Source organism: Conger conger, chromosome 17 (genome assembly GCF_963514075.1).
Source record: "Conger conger chromosome 17, fConCon1.1, whole genome shotgun sequence".
NCBI lineage: Eukaryota > Metazoa > Chordata > Actinopteri > Anguilliformes > Congridae > Conger > Conger conger.
The window spans coordinates 1022863-1045505 of record NC_083776.1 but is presented as its reverse complement, the minus strand read 5'-3'; the positions used below and the strand labels follow the sequence as shown (position 1 = coordinate 1045505).

At 46.8% G+C, this 22643-nt stretch overlaps 2 protein-coding genes across 6 annotated transcripts in view; one reads left to right on the top strand and one right to left on the bottom strand.

Annotated features, from left to right (window-relative positions):
- filip1l (filamin A interacting protein 1-like) overlaps positions 1-16435 on the top strand; it is a 56726-nt gene extending 40291 nt beyond the window's left edge. For all 4 annotated transcript variants that reach the window (XM_061226122.1, XM_061226120.1, XM_061226121.1 and 1 more), the window contains one exon: positions 12995-16435. In XM_061226122.1, coding sequence (XP_061082106.1) covers positions 12995-15836 — 2842 coding nt within the window. In that variant the 3' untranslated portion in view covers positions 15837-16435. The remainder of the gene's footprint in view (positions 1-12994) is intronic.
- cmss1 (cms1 ribosomal small subunit homolog) overlaps positions 1-22643 on the bottom strand; it is a 74625-nt gene that overhangs the window by 49505 nt on the left and 2477 nt on the right. The window lies entirely within an intron of this gene.

Here is a 22643-nt window from a genome sequence, read left to right as displayed (position 1 = left end):
TTTTCCATTTGGTTGTGTTTAGTTTCTGCACAACAGCAGAGGGGGGATTCTTTCAGAACAGGATTTGCATGCCGATCCGTTGAGTCGGAGGGGGACCGGATTGTTTTGAAACAGACTTGGAGCCCGACGGCTCCCTCAGGAACGTTTTTTGGGCTTTCCCAAACCCTGCTCCGGTCCTGCTGTTACTGCCACAGTCAGCTACAGTACAGTTCTGGAAGAACATTTCATTACAGGCCATACACACAACTTTTTTTTATTATTATTTTTTTTTTTAAAGTTGATTCATTTGGATGGAGCCACTGAAAGTAAAAATGGAAATAAATCAGTGGCAGGCTCCGTTTCCCCAGGCCCGGGGTAGGACAGGCAGGTTTGGAGAACCCAAACCCTGTCCCCTGACTACAGGCTGACCTCCTCCTCACTCAGAGCGGAGTCTGTGGAGGGGCCTGAACGGCAGGCTGCAGTGAGGCAGTCGAGCTCCAGCCCGGGGCAGGAGGCTGTGTGGTCAGACAGTGCGCTTGGGGCAGGAGGCTGTGTGGTCAGACAGTGCGCTAGGGGTAGAAGGCTGTGTGGTCAGACAGTGCCAGGGTGCTTGGGGCAGGAGGCTGTGTGGTCAGACAGGGCACTTGGGGCAGGAGGCTGTGTGGTCAGACAGTGCCAGGGCACTTGGGGCAGGAGGCTGTGTGGTCAGACAGGGCACTTGGGGCAGGAGGCTGTGTGGTCAGACAGTGCCAGTGCGCAGTGCTACAGGCTTCAGGCGGCGGCTGAAGACGGACCTAATGACAGTGCCTAATGAAGGGGTCTAATGAGGAGATAATGAGGTACAAAGCCCCTCGGGACCAGACTCTTCCATCTCCATTAATGAGCTCATTGGGCCAGGGCTGCTCCCGTTAGCTGCCGCAGAAGCTGCTCCCATTGGGTGCTGCAGAAGCCCCTCCTATTGGCTGCCGTATAAGCCGCTCCCATCAGCTGCCACAGAAGCTGCTCCCATTGACTGTCACATAAGCTGTGCCCATTGGCTGCCACAGAAGCCGCTCCCATTGGCTGCTGCATAATCTACTCCCATTGGCTGCTACAATAGCTGATCCCATTGGCTGCAGTTATTCTTGCCAAGGTGTCATGGGTAGAAAATGGCAGTGAGGCCAAATGGGTAAGATCAGTGATCAGAGGAGCTGCAGTGTGCCCTGCAGCACACGGGCCTGAGAGCAGAGCATCCACATTCAGCCAGCGGGCGGGCAGGAACCCGGGTCTGGCGGGAGTTTGGGCCTGTGTGGGCCGGGCCTGGTGGGAGGAGGTTTGGGCCTGTGTGGACCGGGCCTGGCGGGAGGAGGTTTGGGCCTGTGTGGGCCGGGCCTGGTGGGAGGAGGTTTGGGCCTGTGTGGGCCGGGCCTGGTGGGAGGTTTGGGCCTGTGTGGACCGGGCCTGGCGGGAGGAGGTTTGGGCCTGTGTGGACCGGGCCACACAGTGTTTGGCACGCACGCCAGACACGCCGATCGCCCAGAGGTGCAGACGTCTGACGGGTTTCCATGGTCTCGCCCGGAACAGCTGCCTGTCTGCAGGCAGGTCTCCGTTACTGACGGCCGGTTGGGCAGCTGACTCAGAACCCAAACACACCTCTGACCAGGGATGGATCACTCTCTGGAGTTATGCCTTATACTTGGTATTATAGCGCATATTTTCAATTAGATTCGTTTTTCTGTGATAGAGGATCTTTTAGATACTTACACAAGCTTTACAGCAGCAGGTATGGGTACATTTTGGGGTTTATGGTCAAAAGCAAAAAAAAACCCAAAAAACAATGTATACTAATACACACACACAGAAACATTCAAAAGAAGCTCTGTAAAGTTTTCCTTCAAGAAGATCTCTTCCCAAGGCTCATATGGTGCAATAGGGTGACATCTTCTAGCAGAATCCTGCAGCTAAGCAGAATCCGATATCTGTGTAACTCACACAGGGTCATGCCACAGTGTTAATATTTCATTGTGTGTGTGTAACACAGACAAAGCTCCATGTCAGACTGTGTTAATACTTCATTCTGTGTGTGTAACACACATACACACATACAGTCCCCTCCAAAAGTATTGGAACAGCAAGGCAAATACACTAAATAGAATAGGGGTTGAGATAAAAAGATGAACAAGAAACAAGAATTTCAGCTTTTATTTCCTGGTATTTACATTACATTTACATTTTTGTAATTTGGCATAGGTTCTACCACAAGTCAAAGCATCACATCCAGAACTAGGAAAATCTAAATTTACACCTAGATGTGTTCAACTACTTAGAACATAGCACCTTTTGTATCAGACCACTCAATTTTTAGGTGAGAGTACATGGAGAGAGTATTGAAGTAAATTAAAGTAAATAACACTTAATATTTGGTAGAATATCCCTTGCTTGCAGTAACTGCACCGAGCCTGCAACCCCCATTGACATCACCAAACTGTTGCATTCTTCTTTTGTGATGCTTTTCCAGGGAGCTCTGCAGCCTGTTGTTTTGGGCGGGGGGGGGGGGGGGGGGGGGGTGTTCCCTTCAATCTCTTCTTCAGGAGGTGAAATGGATGCTGAATTGGGTTGAGGTCTGGTGATTGACATGGCCAGTCTAAAATCTTCTACCTTTTCTACCCAATGAAGTCTTGTGTTGGCAATGTGTTTTGGGTCATTCAGTATGAGGAAGTTCCTCCAAATTAGTTTGGACGCATTTCTAGGCAAGTTGGCAAGTCTTTTTGTAGACTTCATGAGTTACATCATCGATAAAGACTAGTGAGCCACTAGCAGTCATGCAAGCCAAGCCATGACATTTCCTCCTCCATGCTTCACAGATGAGCTTGTATGTTTCAGATCATGAGCAGATCCTTTCTTTCTCCAGACTTTGACCTTCATCAGTCCATAAAACTTTCTTCCAGAACTTTTGTAGCTCATCTCTGTACTTCATTGCTAATTGTAATCTTGCCTTCTGATTCTTACTACTGATGAGTGGTTTGCACCTTGTGGTACAGCCTCTATATTGCTGCTCTCTGAGTCATCATCGAACGCTTGATTGAGATACCTTCACCCCCTCTGCCCTGGGGAGATGTTTTGTGACGTCACTGACTGATGTTTTGGGGGTTTTTCTTCACAGCTCTCCGCAATAGTTCTGTCATCAACTGCCGTTGTTTTCCTTGGTCGACCTGTTCGAGGTCTGTTCCTCAGTACACCAGTGGTTTCTGTCTTTTTCAGGACATTCCAAGTTGTTGTACAAGCTATCCCCAATGCTTGAGCAATGGCTCTGATCGATTTCTCCTCTTTGCTAAGTTCCAAAATCCTTTTCTCCCAATGATAGCTCTGTGGCTCATCTTTTCTAACACAAGTGCAGGCTTCACAGGCAAAACCCAGGCTAAAACCAAGAGTAGACGTTCAGAACTAAGTATTGTTTAACCAATCAATCAAACATGACACATCTTGGTAACAAGAAACACCAAAATACTTTTGCTCACCTAAAAATTGGGTGGTCTGATACAAAAGTTATATGCTTTAAGTTGTTTAACTAACCTAGATAAAAATACCAAGAAATAAAAGCTGAAATTCTGATCTGTAATCTCATGTACATATTTTGGCCTCAAACTCAATTGTCTCAGTGTATAGCAAAAACAAAGGAATTGATCTTGCTGTTCTTGCAAAAATACTTTTTGAAGCGACTGTATATGCACCCACACACACACACACACACACACACACACACACAACACATTTCTATCTCACACACTCTCTCTCCCTGACACACACTCTCTCGCTCTTTCCCCCAAACACTCACTCTCCACTCTCTCACTCTCTCACTCTCACTCTCTCACTCTCTCACTCTCTCACTCTCTCACTCTCTCACTCTCTCACTCACTCACTCACTCACTCACACACTCACTCACACACACACACACACACTCTTTCTCTCATTCACACACGCTCTCTCTCTCTCCCCCCGAACACACACGCGCACACAGACGCAGCTCGCACACACTGCTATAGGCTGTACAGCGCACCGCTCCATATAAGGACATTTTGATGATGTAATGCGGCGCACGCAGGGAGTATGCAGCAGGCACTTCCCCGATTGTTTAGTTTCGCTGCTGGAATGCGTGCGCGGGGCGAGCGGGGAGAGAGAGCGGAGAGAGCGCACAGCCGACCGCTAGTCCATCAGCTGCACAATACCGTCTCAGGTAGGAAAGAAAGAAAAACTTATAAAAACAACTATTCTTCTTTGACGAGTGCCTTATGTGCCGGAGCTGTTTATCTAACATATCCGTCCACTTGAGTTTGTCTCTGAGCAGAGCTCCATCACTTTAACTCACCGCTGATAACATCCTCGGAAACGGCTTCACTTTACACTTTCAAACTCTCGTTATGATTTCCAGCGGTGTTCAGCTGAATTGGTGATTTTTTTTTGGTGGTGTTAAATGTTAAAAGGTCGACACCGTTAGACTGCCAATTAGATGTTCATCTTGAAACAGCGTGAAACTAAATTCATTAGGCTATCAAACCAGTAGCTAATGACACGAACATCTGTAGCACTCATTGTTCTTTTAGCAGACATCATTTGCTTTATAATGACTTTATAAATGACTTTATTTTTTTTCAATATGTAGTCATCCAAGAATGTATTCAATTGTAATATGGGGAAGTTCATTTAAAAGTGGAAGTTAATAGAGGTTAGTCATTTCCAGTAACGTCTCAGTGGAAAGACTGTCATTTATAAATGTATCAGTAACTTTTTTTAAACAAATCGAAGAGAAAACCGAATAGAGAATAGGAAAAAACTGCTGAAACTTTTCCATAAATGATAAGACACGTAAGACGCGAGAGAGAGAGAGAGAGAGAGAGAGAGAGAGAGAGAGAGAGAGAGAGAGAGAGAGAGAGAGAGAGAGGAATTCGGCAATCCACCGAAAGTATCGCGGCATTAATAAAACCTTTGAAATGCATTCATTAGAAACATGTATCGTTTAAAGAGTTTGGTGAGCAGAAAAAAACGAAGTAATCAGCGCTATCGAACTGCCACCATTTAGTTTGAAACCGCAGTTTCAGACTGCAAAGCGCCCCGCAAACCTCGCGCTGTCGCGGCCGCAGTACAACGGAGTTTCACGGCACCGTAAATCTGTTCCCTGCGAGATAAACTCTTCTGCATTCCTGACGTCGCCGGTGAAACATTTGTCAGGGGAATAATAAAAACCAGGGAGCCATAGTGCATGCTTTTCAGACCGCGTATCGCAAACCCGTCGCGCTCACTTAAAGAAAACGAAATCTTCCTGTCACCATGCTGTTGCCAAGCTACCTGTGGGACAACACGACACCTGCCAATCTGGAAATGTCTGACGTATTTATGCAGACATTAATTCCTATTTGTGCATGAATGCTTGCATATTTTCTGCATCATGTCAGCAGGTCTAATCTACTATATCTTGTACCAACTTCTGCTCTTAATTATTAAATTAGTACAAATGTGAATGACATGCCAAGGCTACTTGTAGCCACAGCTAACTGTGGTGTAATATATGAAAGATACGCTGTTGGGTTGTTACCAGATGAAACCGTGGTCGACGCCAGAATTTCAGAAACCCGGTTTGGGTTGTGCAACAAAACGAGAATAAACCGAACTTCCTGATAATTTCAGCTAATTTGCTGTATTTAAATTTCCAGCATTGATTGAAGTGCTTGATCTGAAATGTAAAAATGTTGTTTCTGGCAATATTTTTAAATGGGGAAGTTGAAAATCCCACACTGCCCATGTAACATGAACTGAAATTAGTTTATTCTTTAAATTCTTGTGTAAAATCCCCCATCTTTGCCGAGAGGCAGCTGTGTCCGCTGAGTCCCTGTAGCCCCGCACGAAAACGGAGCGCCAGGCCTGTCATCCCATACTGATGTAGCCTAATCGTCCTCAAAGTGTGACTCACTCTTGCCTTTCAAACATCTGTTGCCGGAGAGCGGTTTTGTTTCATAGAGTTTCCTCTGGTGCTCCCCATTAAATGTGCGAAACATAGGCGCCCGCAACCAGTTGAGTGGAGCAGCAGTGGGACACACACACACACACGCACGCACACGCACACGCACACACACACACGCACGCACACGCTGAACTGTCTTTCATCTCCACCAGCGCACAGCTTGCCTTGCAGCTCGTAGATATAAAAGGCTGGAACATTCTGGCACCGTGATTCACTTCCCAAACAGGTATCTAAATGCAGTGAGTGGTTGATCCTGCAGTCGGGCCTGGAACAGAGTCTAATACCCCTGGAATGTACTGTACAGGCACCCTGCGGTGCCACGGGCACGCAGACGGGAGGGCAAAGCTTAAAGCGCCCGATGGCAGAGTGGGCAAAGCTTAAAGCGCCCGATGGCAGAAGGACGGCTTTTATTTTTTTAAGTTGAGCAGATGCTCTTATCCGGAGTGACAGTAAAAATCATTCAACACGATTATATAGTTGGATATTCTCAGAAGCAGTTCAGGTCAAGGGTATAACAGCATTGATTTGAACCGGCAACCTCTCTATTATCCAGAGTGACTGCACAGCACGCAGTATTCCCCCATGGTGTAGACTTATATAGCTGGATATGTACAGAGGCACTGGGGTCAAGGGTACCGTGGTTGAGCTCGGACTCAGAGAGAGCCCATCAGTGTGTTGGCTGAAGCAGTCAGAATCTGTGTGTGTGTGTGTGTGTGTGTGTGTGTGTGTGTCGCTTCATCCCTTGCATGAAGGCATCAGGGTTTATTTGTCATCAAATCTGATAGGTTCACATCGAGCTGGCAAAGTGAAATGATGCAACAAAAAAAGAGAATTAAAATGGTACCTAATTTGTAGGTTGAGAGGAACTAAATACCAAAGCTATAAAGCAAAGCACAGGGATCCTGCACATTCAGTCGGGACAGATTTACAGTAACATCGTAACCGAGGCAACAATTACAGTAAACTGATCCAGTGAATTCTATATTCGTAAGCTGGCCCTTTGAAATGTAGTTTCAGATTGGAGGAGCCATCAGGATATTACCCATTGAGCAAACGGCTAATGAGATACAATAGCACCAAAAAATAAGTCAACAAGCATTTTGGTCTTATGTTTATGTCTTTATGTTTTATTTTGGTCATTAAAATCACATTTTTATTACTTTTTTGCTGAAAAAGACAAAAATGTTATGATGTTTTTCACAGTGTTGTGCTCATTAGCATTACTACACTGTATTGTAAATTATGCACACAGCAAAAAAATAAAAAAAAATAAAAACACTTAGAAAATGCTCCCCAAAATGTGAAAAAAATGCGTACAAAAGTGCAGGAAAGCGCCCCCACGCTTACACACTAGTCCTGGAGAATCTGTAGGATCGGTTTGCCAACTTGTTGTGGCTCTACAGGATTGTGAGTAACTCGGTCTTTACCCGCAGCTCAGAGGCAGGGCCCAGCCGAGCCGCCTGACGCCGCTCCAGAGGAATATCTGCCTCCCATATTCTCCGTCCAACTGTAAAAATAAACAAGCGCCATTTTCATACAGTCACGTTGACTCCTACAGTCAGCTGTAATATCGATCTGTTTGTGGCGTCTTTGACTGTTATCTAGACGTCCTCTCTCTCTGTTTCTGCGGGACGACACTGGGACGGGGGGCCATTCTGTTCTCCAGCCAACGGTTACTGAACCGACCCTCAGCACACCGTCAGAAGGTCCTTAGAGGTCTAAACGCCCCGTAAACCTGGGGACCGTCTGCGAAAAATAACCAGTAGTCGAGCGTGTAATTAGCGTGTTACTTGAGCGTGTAACTAGCCTGCTACTCGAGCATGTTACTAGCGTGTTACTTGAGCGTGTTACTTATATGTGGCTGGAGCGGGAAGCTGGTTTTCAACGCCAGCTCACTGCGGGAATCACATGCAGATCTGGCAGGGAAAACACAGCCGAGCACTGTTGAGGAAGAGGTGCGGACTGAGAGATGTTTGTACAAGCACTTTCCCTGGGTTTACAGTCTTTAGAGAGCAGCCCCCGGGGCTGTTTGGCTTGGGGATTACACAGGCTGCACGACACCAGGCTTGCTCCGGGAGGGGTCCTGTTTATACAGCCAGCGAGTGGAAGAGGGAATTCCCCTGAAAGGGGGGGGGGGGGGATCAGGGTCGGAAACCCTGCAATTAGGGGACTGTTCCGCAACGCGTGCGAGTCAAAACATCCAATGACCCGCGGCAAGGCACAACTCCCCTGTGACCGATGACCTCACGAACACCTCAACAAAAAAAAAAACGAGTGAACACACTCCATTTAACCACCCGGCTCAGTGCAATCCAGAATCCAGGTCTGACGCAGGTCTGCCCGTTAGGGAGAGAGAGAGAGAGAGAGAGTGTGAATTTTCACAGGGCAAGAGAGCTCTCTCGGGTGCACACTGGGAACCCGGAACAAAGGATGACCAGAATGGGGCCAGACTTGCATCCTGATTGGCTGCTCTAACTCAGGGCAACAGTCATACACACACCTGCTGTCCCTCCCACACTAAGCGGGAGACGCCCACGCGCGACAGCCCTAAGAGGACTGCACACAGAGTAACTCCGCTACGGCTTTCAGGGACACCGTGGAAATGACTGCACAACCATGGGGATTTAATGCTTGCGATTACGATATGGTTTTGATAAATGGTGCCACCACACAACAGCATGGCTACTGTAGTGAAACTGAAAAGCTTCTGTCATTGGTCTTCAGGCTGCTAAAGAACCCGAAAAGAGTTGTAATTAAATAATACCTACATTGGTGTGCAAAAATGTGGGCACCCCTGGTCAAAAAGCCTTTTAAAATTAATACCTATGTGAACAGAAGTATGTTTTATAGTTGTCCTATGAACAGTTAGACCTGTGTCTGCTACCCTTTATTGCAGGTCTTTAGCAGTGATGTGTGGGTTCTTCTCAGCATTTCTTGCCAGGTCTCGGTCCATTCTATCTGAAATCTTTCTTGGTCTTCCAGACTTTGCCTTGAGTTCAACTGGTGCATTTATCTTCCATTTTCTAATAATGTGTCTGACCGTGGAAATGGGTAGTGTGAGTCTTTTGTAGGTTTCTCCTTCTTGGTAGAAATGAACCATCTTCATTCTGAAATCCTTGGACTACTGTTTAACACCAGACAGAACAGCCTTGACTCTAGAAGGCATGGAGTTACTTCAGAATAAAAAGTTCAGCCCTGGACTCACCCGGGCCTGGGCCTTTCTAATCATCTTTTAAAAAAGTAACAAATATTAATCCAAAGGGGTTCCCAAACAGGCACCTTTTCATTTTTAAAAAATAATTTATAAAAACAGTACAGAATTTATCGCTATAGAATTTGCAGAATTCTTTGCACCCCGCTGTACATGTCAACTTGGTAAAATCTTTATCTCTATTTTACCAATTACATTTTGTACATATATGGTAGTATATGCTCATATCTTTCTCCGAATGTAGTTAACTTGGAAAACCTCATTTGACACAGATAAATGATATTCCTGACTGAGCCCCCACCCCTCTCCCTCCAAAAAAAGAAATGTAGAAATTAGACCCCAGCTTGACATCACCCCCGCGGTCCGGTCCCAGATATACGGCACTCTGGTGTACAGCCCTTCGGCTGCGAGCAGGACGGTGTTATATGACACAGGAGTGCTCTCATAAACCCAACCTTTACAGTGAAGGGAAACAGGAAATGATGTAACTCTCCCGCTGAGGATTTCAGTCTCTCAGTCAGTCTGTGCGTGCCATCACAAGGAACGGAAGGCTTTTAAAATGATGGTTAAATGCAAAAACTTATGAATGTTTGTGCGTGCGTGCGTATGTGTGACTTATGAGTGGTTTTGGAACATTGTCTTCTTTTGTAGAATCATTCTGAGCTTTCCACCAATTTTATTCATAATGGTTGTCAGTTACGGTGGTTACATCTAGTTGCACGCAAGAAAATTGTTCTTATGAGTCATTTCACTGAAAATTAAGAAAGTTGTCTCGTGCAATCCGGTTTAAGTGCATTGAAAAGAATAAACGAACATTTCTGCTCAAACACAGTTTTCATCAAGGTCAGCTATCACCAGGCTTTGTCCTGATGAAGACAACTGAACTGCAAAAAGCACTGCTTCTTTGTTCTCAGCGAAGGTAAACTGGAAGGCAGGATAACTCTTAATTTAATTTTTCCCTGGTGGTGAAAAGACTGGGCAGCCTAGCCCACATTAAGGACAGCGGAGGGAATAACTGAGCTTGTCTGTCTGCTGAACCAGGACTTCCCAGCATTGTGAGAATTGATGAGCATCATGGGACCCAATAGCTACACAAGTATTTAAAGCAACTGACCTGGAGCCCAACGACACAATTAACTGTGTTTAAGAGCCATTAATGTTTCCATGACATCCATCAGCAAACAGAGAGAGCTGAAACCACTGTGCACAAGAACCTTCATTGTTCTGGGTCACTGTGAAGCAAGTGTGTATGTGTGTGTACATGAGCGTACATGAGCTCAGCTATGCTACCTCATTTTTGCCACCATACAGCATAGTCTGTGAAAAGTGATAATGTTACTCTAAAGGCTCCAAACTCAAGCTTTCCACCCAATAATTTTCACGACTTTTAGATTTTTTTATTTTTTATTTTTTATTCTGACTTGCGTCATTTTTCCTAAACAACTTTTCTGATTTAAGTCAGAAACATGAAAGTCTGCATGCAGTCCTGATTGTTGCCAGGCCAGCCTCTCGGCCCTCCACGGACTGAGTTTTGTTGAGAGGAGCGCGTGAGTGTTTGGCGGGTCGGTGTCTGGCAGACCGCTCACACAGCAGCTTTAGCCTTCACTGCGGCCATTCTCTGCCTGCAGGATCTGAGCTTCATGCACATGTCCGTACACACCAGCTGTATTGGGGTTCTTAGCATGTGAAACCAGCTCACACACTGTATTGGGGTTCTTAGCATGTGAAACCAGCTCACACACTGTATTGGGGTTCTTAGCATGTGAAACCAGCTCACACACTGTATTGGGGTTCTTAGCATGTGAAACCAGCTCACACACTGTATTGGGGTTCTTAGCATGTGAAACCAGCTCACACACTGTATTGGGGTTCTTAGCATGTGAAACCAGCTCACACACTGTATTGGGGTTCTTAGCATGTGAAACCAGCTCACACACTGTATTGGGGTTCTTAGCATGTGAAACCAGCTCACACACTGTATTGGGGTTCTTAGCATGTGAAACCAGCTCACACACTGTATTGGGGTTCTTAGCATGTGAAACCAGCTCACACACTGTATTGGGGTTCTTAGCATGTGAAACCAGCTCACACACTGTATTGGGGTTCTTAGCATGTGAAACCAGCTCACACACTGTATTGGGGTTCTTAGCATGTGAAACCAGCTCACACACTGTATTGGGGTTCTTAGCATGTGAAACCAGCTCACACACTGTATTGGGGTTCTTAGCATGTGAAACCAGCTCACACACTGTATTGGGGTTCTTAGCATGTGAAACCAGCTCACACACTGTATTGGGGTTCTTAGCATGTGAAACCAGCTCACACACTGTATTGGGGTTCTTAACATGTGAAACCAGCTCACACACTGTATTGGGGTTCTTAGCATGTGAAACCAGCTCACACACTGTATTGGGGTTCTCAGCATGTGAAACCAGCTCACACACTGTATTGGGGTTCTTAACATGTGCTTGGGCTATGATAATCACGTATGGCCCAAATATTCTCGAGATCATACTGCCAGGACTACATAAATCACGCTACTTTTTTTTATTCAAGTAAATATCTCACCTTAGCAAACCCCCACAGCACAAGCCTTTGTTCTTTAAAGTGGCGAGAAGCAACCGTGGAAGGATGTGCAAATGGCATCCAGCTCATTTCCATTTCCAGTTACAGATGCAGAGTCAGGAGAAGCTTTTCATGTGGCCATCCACAAAATCATTACTCTGAAAAAGGAAACACTCTGCTAAACCTGCAAATGGAAACCTCTCTAAACAGCAACAACATGGCTATCTCAGACACATGTGAAAACTGAGCTGTAAAACAAACGCCTGTAATCAATCTATCAACCTTTATTATCTATAAAGAGAAAGCTCTTGTTACCAAGACCTCACCAAGAGGGAATAGATGGCACAGAGTGTAATAAAAATTACACAGGAGGAATATGAAAAAGCATATGCAGAGCTATATAATCCTATCGCAGAGGCCAGTACAGTACTACTGTAAAGTGAGAGGAAAAAACATAAAAGAGTTGCATGTAAAGATTTACCAGATGACCCACAGAAACTGCAATGGGAATAAATAAAAACATGGCTCAAATCAATGAGGAATGTAGAATGGTTGTTCTGCATTTATATTGCCCTCTTTCCAACCGCGGACTTGTGCTACAAGCAAAAACATTCGGCCAGATTCGACAAACAGAAAGAGGCTCCAGGCTGGATTAAAACAGCGCACCACAAACACATCAGGGCGTCTGGTAATGGATACATTTTTCAATTATATTGTTTGGAATATAATTGGAAGTCTAAGGCATACCTGGAGCGAACATAAAAATAAACGTGTCTTCACCTTTATAGATGAAAAGGGCATCCTGGCCTCAGTGAATTGAGTTATGGGATAATAATTACAGTAAAGCCCATGCTCCTGACATGTTTATTACAGGAGTGAGGGTTTAGATGATGAAATACTTTTGCAAAAATAGTCTGCCAAATGCTTTATGCACCACATGTCAGGGGTAGCATAAAACTACCCATTTATAGACTGGCAGTGCACGTAAGCCAGAGCAGAAATACGGATGATATCACCACTGAAGTGCTACGCTGTTTTGGGGAAAGATAAACTGGTTACTAAAGCGTTTCTGCCAGGCAAGAAATGATATCATCAAAAAAAAAAAAAAAGATCTTTTTACATTTTTCATGTATGAATCTGTAAAACCTAAACAAATGACAATTCCCATTAAATTCTAAATTCGGGACATTGTGATGTTGAATCCAAAACAATAAGAGTGCTCTTCTTTCCTCTCCTATCGCAGACTGAAGTTGCTGATTGTTCAGGAGAAGGCCAATCAGAAGAAGAAGGAGGAGGAGAGTAACAGGAAGGTGTCCAGCCTCAAGGAGGAGCTCACCAAGCTGAAGTCCTTCACACTGCTGCTGGTGGACGAGCAGCAGCGTCTGGCGGAGCAGCTCGCCCAGCAGACCGCCAAAGCCCAGGAGCCCTCCGCCATCGCTGCCCAGGCCCAAGAGAAGCTGAGCTCCGCCGAGACCAGGGTTCAGGAGCAGGAGAGCAAAGTCTTCCAGCTGGAGGCCGAGCTGCAGGACCAGGCCCGCCGTTTCCGCCAAGAGCAGGAAGCCATGACCGCCAAGCTGACGAACGAGGACGCCCAGAACCGGCAGCTCCGGCAAAAGCTGGCCGCCCTGAGCCGGCAGCTGGACGAGCTGGAGGAAACCAACAAGACCCTCCGGCGGGCCGAGGAGGAGCTCCAGGACCTCCGGGACAAGATGAACCGCGGCGAGTGCGGCAACTCCAGCCTAATGTCAGAGGTGGAAGGGCTGAGGAAGAGGGTGCTGGAGATGGAGGGGAAGGACGAGGAGCTAATCAGGATGGAGGACCAGTGCCGGAACCTGAACAAGAAGCTGGAGAAGGAGGCGGGCCAGGCCCGGGGCCTGAGGGCGGAGGTAGACAAGCTGAACCGCAGGATCACGGAGCAGGAGAAGCTGGAGGACGCCTTTGGCAAGAGCAAGCAGGAGTGCTGCGTGCTGAAGAGCAACCTGGAGAAGGAGAGGAGCATGACCAGACACCTCGCCAGCGAGCTAGACACCCTGAAGGTGAGGATCAGGGAGCTGGAGGCTATTGAGGGTCAGCTGGGCAACACAGAGATCTCTCTGAAAGAGGACCTGGCCAAGCTGAAGACCCTGACGGTCATGCTGGTGGACGAGAGGAAAACCATGGCAGAGAGGCTCAGGGACACGGAGGGCAAGCTGCAGAGCAACAGCGGGAAACTGCAGGCTGAACAGGACAAAGTCACAACCGTGACCGAGAAGCTCATCGACGAGAGCAAGAAGGCCCTGAGGTCCAAGGCGGACCTGGAGGAGAAGATGCGTAGCGCCACCAAGGACCGGGATGAACTCCGGGCCAGGCTGGAGGCCGAGGAGGAGAAGAGCACCGACCTGCAGTCCAAAGTCAGCATGATGAAGAAAAGGCTGCAGTCCCTGGAGGCCGTGGAGCGGGAATTCCTGAGAAACAAAGCCAGAGAGGAGCACAGCAAAGCGCCCGCCGTAAACCGCTTCCAACAGGAGGACAACAAAGTGAAAGAGCTGACGCAGGAAATGGAGAGGCTCAAGAGAAAACTAAAGGACATGAAAGTGGTTGAGAACGACCTGTTGAAGACCGAAGACGAGTTTGAATCCTTGGAGAAGAAATACTCCAACGAACAAAAGCGAGCTAAAGCCCTGATGGAGGAACTGGAGATATCCAGAAAGGAGCTCTCCAAGTACCAACTGGCAGAGAAGGAAGTGTCCAACCAGGAGAACATCCTTTATAAGCGTCTGAAAGAGGAAGAGGCAAAGTCCAGCCACCTGACTCGAGAGGTGGAGGCCTTGAAGGAAAAGATCCATGAATACATGGGCACGGAGGACTCCATCTGTCGCACGAAGAGGGACCATGCCGCCTTGCAGAAGAAACTGATGCAACAAGAGGTGAGGAACAAGGAGCTAGCCCGAGAGATGGAGAACCTCACCAGTGAGCTGGAGAGGTATCGTCGGTTCAGCAAAAGTCTTCGGCCCGGCATGAACGGAAGACGTTTTTCAGACCTGAACGCCTCAAGCAAAGAGGTGCAGACGGAGCCAGTGGACGGCCAGCCCCCTGACTACAGAAGCCTGGCGCCCTTAGACCGAGCTGCCATGAACGGGAGAGAGTACGAGGAGAGCTACCCCGAGGACAGCCCGAGCCGTACTGCCGAGGCATCCCAAGCCAAGAACAGCCCTTCCGCCCTCAACAGCATGAGCAACATGAACAACAGCGGCAGGCGATCCAGGGTGCTGTTCCCCAAGGGCAAAGAGAGCGGTCACCCCATCAACGGGAAGGTGCTGCCGCGTCGGCAGAGCGGGGGTCACACGCAGCAGGGGGACATGGTGCTGGCCCACATCCCTGGGCAGCCGGTGCACATCAAGGTGACCCCCGACCAGGGGCACAACATGGCCATGCTGGAGATCACCAGCCCCGGCCCTGTGGAGAACGCCCACTCCTACACCAGCACAGCGGTCATCCCCACCAGCGGGGTGACCCCGCCCAAGCAGCGGATCACCATCATCCAGAACACCTCCATCTCCCCGCCGTTCAAGGCCAAGGGGTCCTGCTCTCCTTCAGATGGATTCTGCACGCCCGACAGGGCCATGTCACCCCTCACCATGACGACCTATTCCCGAGCCATGACCCCGGAGTCGTCCGGGTCCATAACGCCCGACCGGGCCATGTCGCCCATCCAGATCGTTTCGGTCACCACCGGCGCCCCGGGGGGGTCGCTGGCCACGGAGCCGGTGGAGGTGGTCGGGGGGCACGCCATGTTCCGAGTGATGCCGGAGAGGCAGGGCCACTGGCAGCTGCAGAGATCCAACAGCTCCGGGCCGAGTGTCATCACCACCGAGGACAATAAAATCCACATCCACTTAGGGAACCCCTACATCCAGGCCCTGAACAGCACGGGCAGGCCGCTGAGCCCGTGCCATAGCATCGGGCAGGAACACAGAACTCCTGGACTAACCAACGGCGCCCTTTCCAAAGGGGCTAATAAAATCACCAGTAGCATCACTATAACGCCTGCCACCTCCCCAATCCCAAGACCTTCCCAAATGACAGTAAGTAGTCTATATGATTGACATACTTGCCCCATGCCCTAGAAGCTTTGCAGCCTGCACCCTAAAAGCAGTCAACTATCCCCCTGACCTGCCAAAATCTAATACCTGAACACTGCTTGCACCCAACCCCCCCCCCCACAATATCCTCACACCCTTCTCAAGAGAGTCCCATCAGAGCACTTCATTTTTTGTTTTGGGAGACATGTTTGTGTGTATTAAGTATATCTAAGGCAGAAAATAATAAGATGCACCTATGAGAGAGCATTAGCCACAAACGTTTCACACGTTTCTCACCCTGGGTAAGCTCCTATGTACACTTGCTGTGGTTTCCATGGTGAATGATTATGTACCAACACTATTGATGTACTTATCAATGTACCGTTTTCATTCTGTATTTCATACCCCAAATGACTGTCATTCTCCTACGGTGTTACTTTCTTTTCTAAATATTAAAAAAATATATAAAATTAAGCTAGTTCATGCTCTTAACTCTCTGTGTATGGTTTTAACTTGCATTTTGTAGTTCCATTTTTATAAAAGCATTCATGTTTTACAACAGTCTTTTTTTTCTGCTGTGGTTTTAACCTAAGTTGTCAATAAACTACACTCCAAAATCTTCAGCATTTATAAACCTATGGTTTATTCTGCCTCAAAAGATATACTCTGAAAAGCTCTCTGAACCTGGCATTATAACATTATCTTGCATCAAAAGATATGCCACGCTAATAACAAATTCAACTCATTCAACACCCTGACACTGTACGTCATACATATCTAGGGATGCAGAATGCCAAGGGAGGAGGACATTACTGGATATTGGGTACTTTTTTGTTGATGGAAAAACACTTCTGTAAATAACTGCGAGAGGGACATGGTTTTTACAGGTTTATTAAGCCTTTCACGGGCATGCTTTTTGGCAAGAACTCTGTGGAGAGTTGGGGATTTATAAGGGAAAGGAAAGCTGAGGATTCCGACATGTGTTGGCCTGGCGGAGTTAAATTCACCGGGTGATCTCATGGCTTCTGCCTGCCTGAAACCCCAGCCTGGAGGAACAGGCCCATGTGAGGGAAAGGGCAGTCAGGGGATACACTGGAAAATCAGCTTAGCACAGACAACCCCGTGATCTCCTGCAAAGAACAAACCTTCCTTGTGTCTGCATCTTTTTCCATGAGTAAGGACTACATGGGGCTATGGTAGTAGCGTCACACATATATTAGTTGCTAATTCTGCAATGCACAAATTTCTTATTTTATCGCCACGCTGATGTGATGCATGACACCAGAACAGCATTGACTTTGCCTCTAGCTTAAGATGTTAATTTTGCTACGGTTGAAGAAACTGCAAGACGTGATGACAATATGGTGAGTGTGCGTTTCACAACAATTACTCAGGGCTAATCCACTACTTCTGTCTGCACCATTTATTTTATTGCAGTCTGAAGAAAACACCTGGCATCAGAAAACAATACATTTCAGGAAAACTCAAATATTAACAAGTATCGGATCTAAAAGGAATTCCCCAGAGGAATCTCAGATGTTCCCCACATTATGTCCACATGTGTTATAGAGAGAATCTTCTGCATGTTTCGTTTGTTTGCTTTGGCAGGGTTAGACTTTATCTCAGTTAAGTGTTTGCTGACCTTTGATCAGTTGGGATAGCATTTCCAGGAATATGCTAAAATCGTGGAAAAGAATTGTGAATAGCAGCCCCAAAAAGTGGCAACAAACCTTCAGTAGATATTGAGAAATGAGGCTCTGGACCATACTGTACCATGAGCCTCAATGGGGTGCTCATAACCTTACAGCACTATGAGCCTGACCAGGCTGCTCATAACCTTACAGCACGATGAGCCTGACCAGGCTGCTCATAACCTTACAGCACTATGAGCCTGACCAGGCTGCTCATAACCTTACAGCACTATGAGCCTGACCAGGCTGCTCATAACCTTACAGCACTATGAGCCTGACCAGGCTGCTCATAACCTTACAGCACTATGAGCCTGACCAGGCTGCTCATAACCTTACAGCACTATGAGCCTGACCAGGCTGCTCATAACCTTACAGCACTATGAGCCTGACCAGGCTGCTCATAACCTTACAGCACTATGAGCCTGACCAGGCTGCTCATAACCTTACAGCACTATGAGCCTGACCAGACTGCTCATAACCTTACAGCACTATGAGCCTGACCAGGCTGCTCATAACCTTACAGCACTATGAGCCTGACCAGGCTGCTCATAACCTTACAGCACGATGAGCCTGACCAGGCTGCTCATAACCTTACAGCACTATGAGCCTGACCAGGCTGCTCCACCCCCACCCCCACCCCCCCTCAGTCATGTTGCTTCAGCATGTTAGCATAATGAACACTCTGCATTCTCTACAGACCGGTTTAGTGTACAAAGACTGGATCTACAACTTTGATGAATCTGTGGAGTCTGTATTTATATATTTAACCAATAAAGAACAGATTTAAACAAATGGGTCAGGCCACAACTGTCAGAGAAGTGAGGCAATGCATTCCGGGCTTCTCTGTAGGAGGGCAATAACCTGAAGCAGTACGTTACGACACCACAAAATTATTCCAAATGTTCTTGTGCCTTTAATGATTAATATGGAGCTTTTAATCAGACAGACTATTGCCGTACCATTTCAGCAGATAGGACACTCACTTCAAAGCCTCCTGAGTTACTCTTTAATGGTGAGTTATATTTTTAAATGTCTGGTAAATTGATTTGATAATTTCAGTCACCGCTGACCTCTCTCATAAAGTAAGATTAAAAGCACATGTTAGTGAACAGACTAACTAAGACTAAAAGAATCCAGCAGCAGTGTGGCGAGAGGACTTGGAACACAGTGCTCTGGAGTCTGGACCAAAGTGGCATGGGTTCTAATAGGCAATTCATCATTCCTTTAACACAGCACTTTATATTAGTATTTTTCTGAATAACAATCTTTAGGCTATTCACTAGTCAAAGAATATCCACAAATAAAATGTTTTTGTCTGTTTACTAAGAGTATCAGAAAATATGAACATTGTGTGTGTGCTTGATTAGTCCTAGGACAAACTGTACAGGATACCACTGGCTCCTGGGGCAAAATAAAGTGCATTCCGCTGCCCTTCGGATGACAGAAACACTAGTGAGAGGGAATCGTCACACAGACTGGAGAAGCAATTGGATTTAAGCAGCAGTACGTGGGGGGAGAACAGTGCATTCTGGGAAAAGATCAGTACTTTCACATGACAGCAGAGTGCATTCTAGGAGAAGATCAGTGCTTTCACATGACAGCTGAGTGCATTCTGGGAGAAGATAAGTCCTTTCACATGACAGCACAGTACATTCTGGGAGAAGATCAGTGCCTTCACATGAACGCACAGTGCATTCTGGGAGAAGATCAGTGCGTTCATATGACAGTACAGCGCATTCTGGGAGAAGATCAGTGCCTTCACATGAAAGCACAGTGCATTCTGGGAGAAAATCAATGCTTTCATAGGACAGCAGAGTGCATTCTGGGAGAAGATCAGTGCCTTCACATGAAAGCTCAGTGCATTCCGGGAGAAGATCAGTGCGTTCATATGACAGCACAGTGCATTCTGGGAGAAGATCAGTGCGTTCATATGACAGCACAGTGCATTCTGGGAGAAGATCAGTGCGTTCATATGACAGCACAGGCCTCCCAACTCACTGCAGCTTTACATCGGGGGGGGAGAGTGGTCCCTCACAAACTTGATCTGCTGTTGGAGTTTGGGTTAAACCCATGCATGGATGAAGGCCACAAGCTGACCACTAACAGCAAACAATCAGGGCTCGAAAGACACACACAGAATGTTTAACATCCGAGGAAAGCTGTTCCAAGAGTAAGCAGTCTGCCCAGCTCTGTTTAACAACTTCCCATAACACTTACGCTCTGTAAAGTTCCGTTTATTTCAAACTATTTTAAGCACAGAATGAGGATGAGGTGGTGTTTTGGCTTTTTTTAATCATCCCTGCCCACCCCTGAAACCTCCCGTTGCACCATGGGTAAACAGTCCTTGTCCTATGCCTGACCATGTATACTTCTTTTTCCCTTGACTGCAACCTAGACAAGCCAACAAGTCAATTCACAAAAAAAGAAACACACTGACTAAATAAAATCTGTCTATAAAACAAGAAATGGAGTGCGTTCGTTTTCCATGGTGATTTGATTTGACTTGTGGTTAAATAATATGCAGGAAATTCCCTGTAAGCAGTTTCCAAGCCAACTTATAGGGGTCCTTTTATGAGCACTGAGGTTTGTAGAGACATTTATAAGGGCAGAATCACAACAAATGAAAGGAACAGATAATAATTTTAATTGCATTTCAATCTGAAAATCACACTTCATTAATCATCATTAACTACTAATGAGAAAGAGGAGGAACTGTCAACTGGTTAAGGAACAGTGACGGATTAACACTGCACAGACCGTCTCCACTTGGGAAACTAAGCAGACAGTACACTTAAACTAATACTTTGGGATGTCTCATTACTGAAATGTATTTTGCAGAGCTACTCGCTGCTGCTCATTGCACAAGTGAATTCTGTATATAACAAACACATGGTCGCAACGTTTTTGGTTTGCAGTTTGGCGCTTAAACTTGATAAACACTGAAATAAGTGGTGATTATAGCTGCCAAAAACAGTACATAAACAATAAATCTGCAATTATGTCAGCTTACAGGCTTACTTGTGAAGGTTTTGCGCGCTCGTGCATGAATATGTATGACCAGTATAGGAATGTGCGCCCAACAGACCAATGTGCTCCAGTAATTTATGTGTTGTTTCTGTATGGGCGCCATTCAGTCCTTAGTCTCTGCACCGGGTGTATAACCAGCTATGACAGAACATGTCCAATTCATTTCTTCCTTGCAGCAATTATGAAGAGTTACCATTGTCAGGCAAAAAAAAATGTCCAAAAGTCCAAAACGCAGATAAGAGTTTTCTGTAGCGACAGCACTGTCCGGAACTGCGCGGGGCTCAGCTGGGGTTCTGGCGCGGGGCTCAGCGGGGGTTCTGGCGCGGAGACCCCTTTCTTCGGCCCGAAAAGAGGACACGCGGTGCCGCACGATTGCTCCTTCCTACACCCTCACGGCAAGGCAAGTCTAGGCTGCTTTACCATGAAATCAAGCGTCCGCTCAAAAGACCATTCACTCTCTTGGAAGCCAGTACATTAAAATTCCACCACAGAGACCTGCGCTCCAGTCACATGTGTAATTTACATCCAGAATCTTTTGTTTTTTTTCCTTTCGATAGGGTTCAGGGAAATCACACCACCCCCCCTTTCCCTGTACTTGTGTAAAACATTACACATTGGAACAAGAAGAGGTTTTCAGCAAAGGGATGGAGTTGGTTGGAATCCACCTTTTAATAGCTGCCTTCGTCCAGCCAAAAGCTTATTGGTCTTTAATGCCAGAGAAAAGTCATGGAGGCCCTCTTAGCAGTTATACAGTATGTGAACTATAATGTAGCCTACTGGTATTAAACAAAAACCACAGTGTCTGAAAACAGTTTGCAAAACAAACTTAATAGACAGCAGTGAGCCTGATGCTACGGACAGAGCAGGAGTGACATTTCTTGGTGTGGACCTGACATCCTCTGTCAGTGGAAGCAGCGCAGAACAGGATCAGCAGAGCGGCAGGGAGATAGAGATCAGCACAGAATAGGATCAGTGCATAACACTATCAGCAGAGCGGCAGGGAGATGGGGATCAGCACAGAATAGGATCAGTGCAGAACAGTATCAGCAGAGCAGCAGGGAGGTAGGGAGCAGCACAGAACAGGATCAGCAGAGCGGCAGGGATCAGTGGAGAACAGGATCAGCACACTGGGAGGAGAACAACATGGAGGTAGAGCCATAACAGACCTAAAGACTTTCCACGGTGACATCACTCCCTGGCCCAGCCGGGAGAAGCGTTAAAAATAAAGCTGATTACACGGTAAACAACATGGCAGCCTAACGCAAACCGCATGGACCTGCTTGGCTGCCACTTCTTATAGGTCACAGCGCGAACCGTTAGAACCCTGTTCCAGAGACCCAGATTCCCAGATTCCCAGATTCCCGCAGAGTGAGGGCGAACACAAACAAAAGCTGTAATTACGGAACCATTCCCAAGCTCGCAGTTAGCGGTCACGGATATGTGGATATTCGGACAGTCGTACTTTTCCCCCCTCATTTGGGGAAGACTACACTGCAAACTCGGGAGATATGTTGCTACAGGAAGGGACCTGAACGGTCATATGAGACAGACACAGCCAAGTCACAGGGTGGCTAACAGCTTCCTGCGCCGTTCTGATTAACAACATCGGATTCACAGCGACAGAGATGCAGAGATGCAGAGATGCAGAGATGCAGATGCTGGCACGTTTCACATTTCTGTGCACACCGGACAAGGGCTGTGTCCGAAATCACACACTACCCATACTACCCATACTACACACACTACCCATACTACCCACACTACCCACACTACACACACTACACACACTACACACACTACACACACTACCCATACTACCCATACTACCCATACTACACACACTACCCATACTACACACACAACCCATACTACACACACTACCCATACTACACACACTACCCATACTACCCATACTACACACACTACCCATACTACCCATACTACACACACTACCCATACTACACACACTACACACACTACCCATACTACACACACTACACACACTACCCATACTACACACACTACCCATACTACACACACTACCCATACTACCCATACTACACACACTACCCATACTACACACACTACCCATACTACCCATACTACACACACT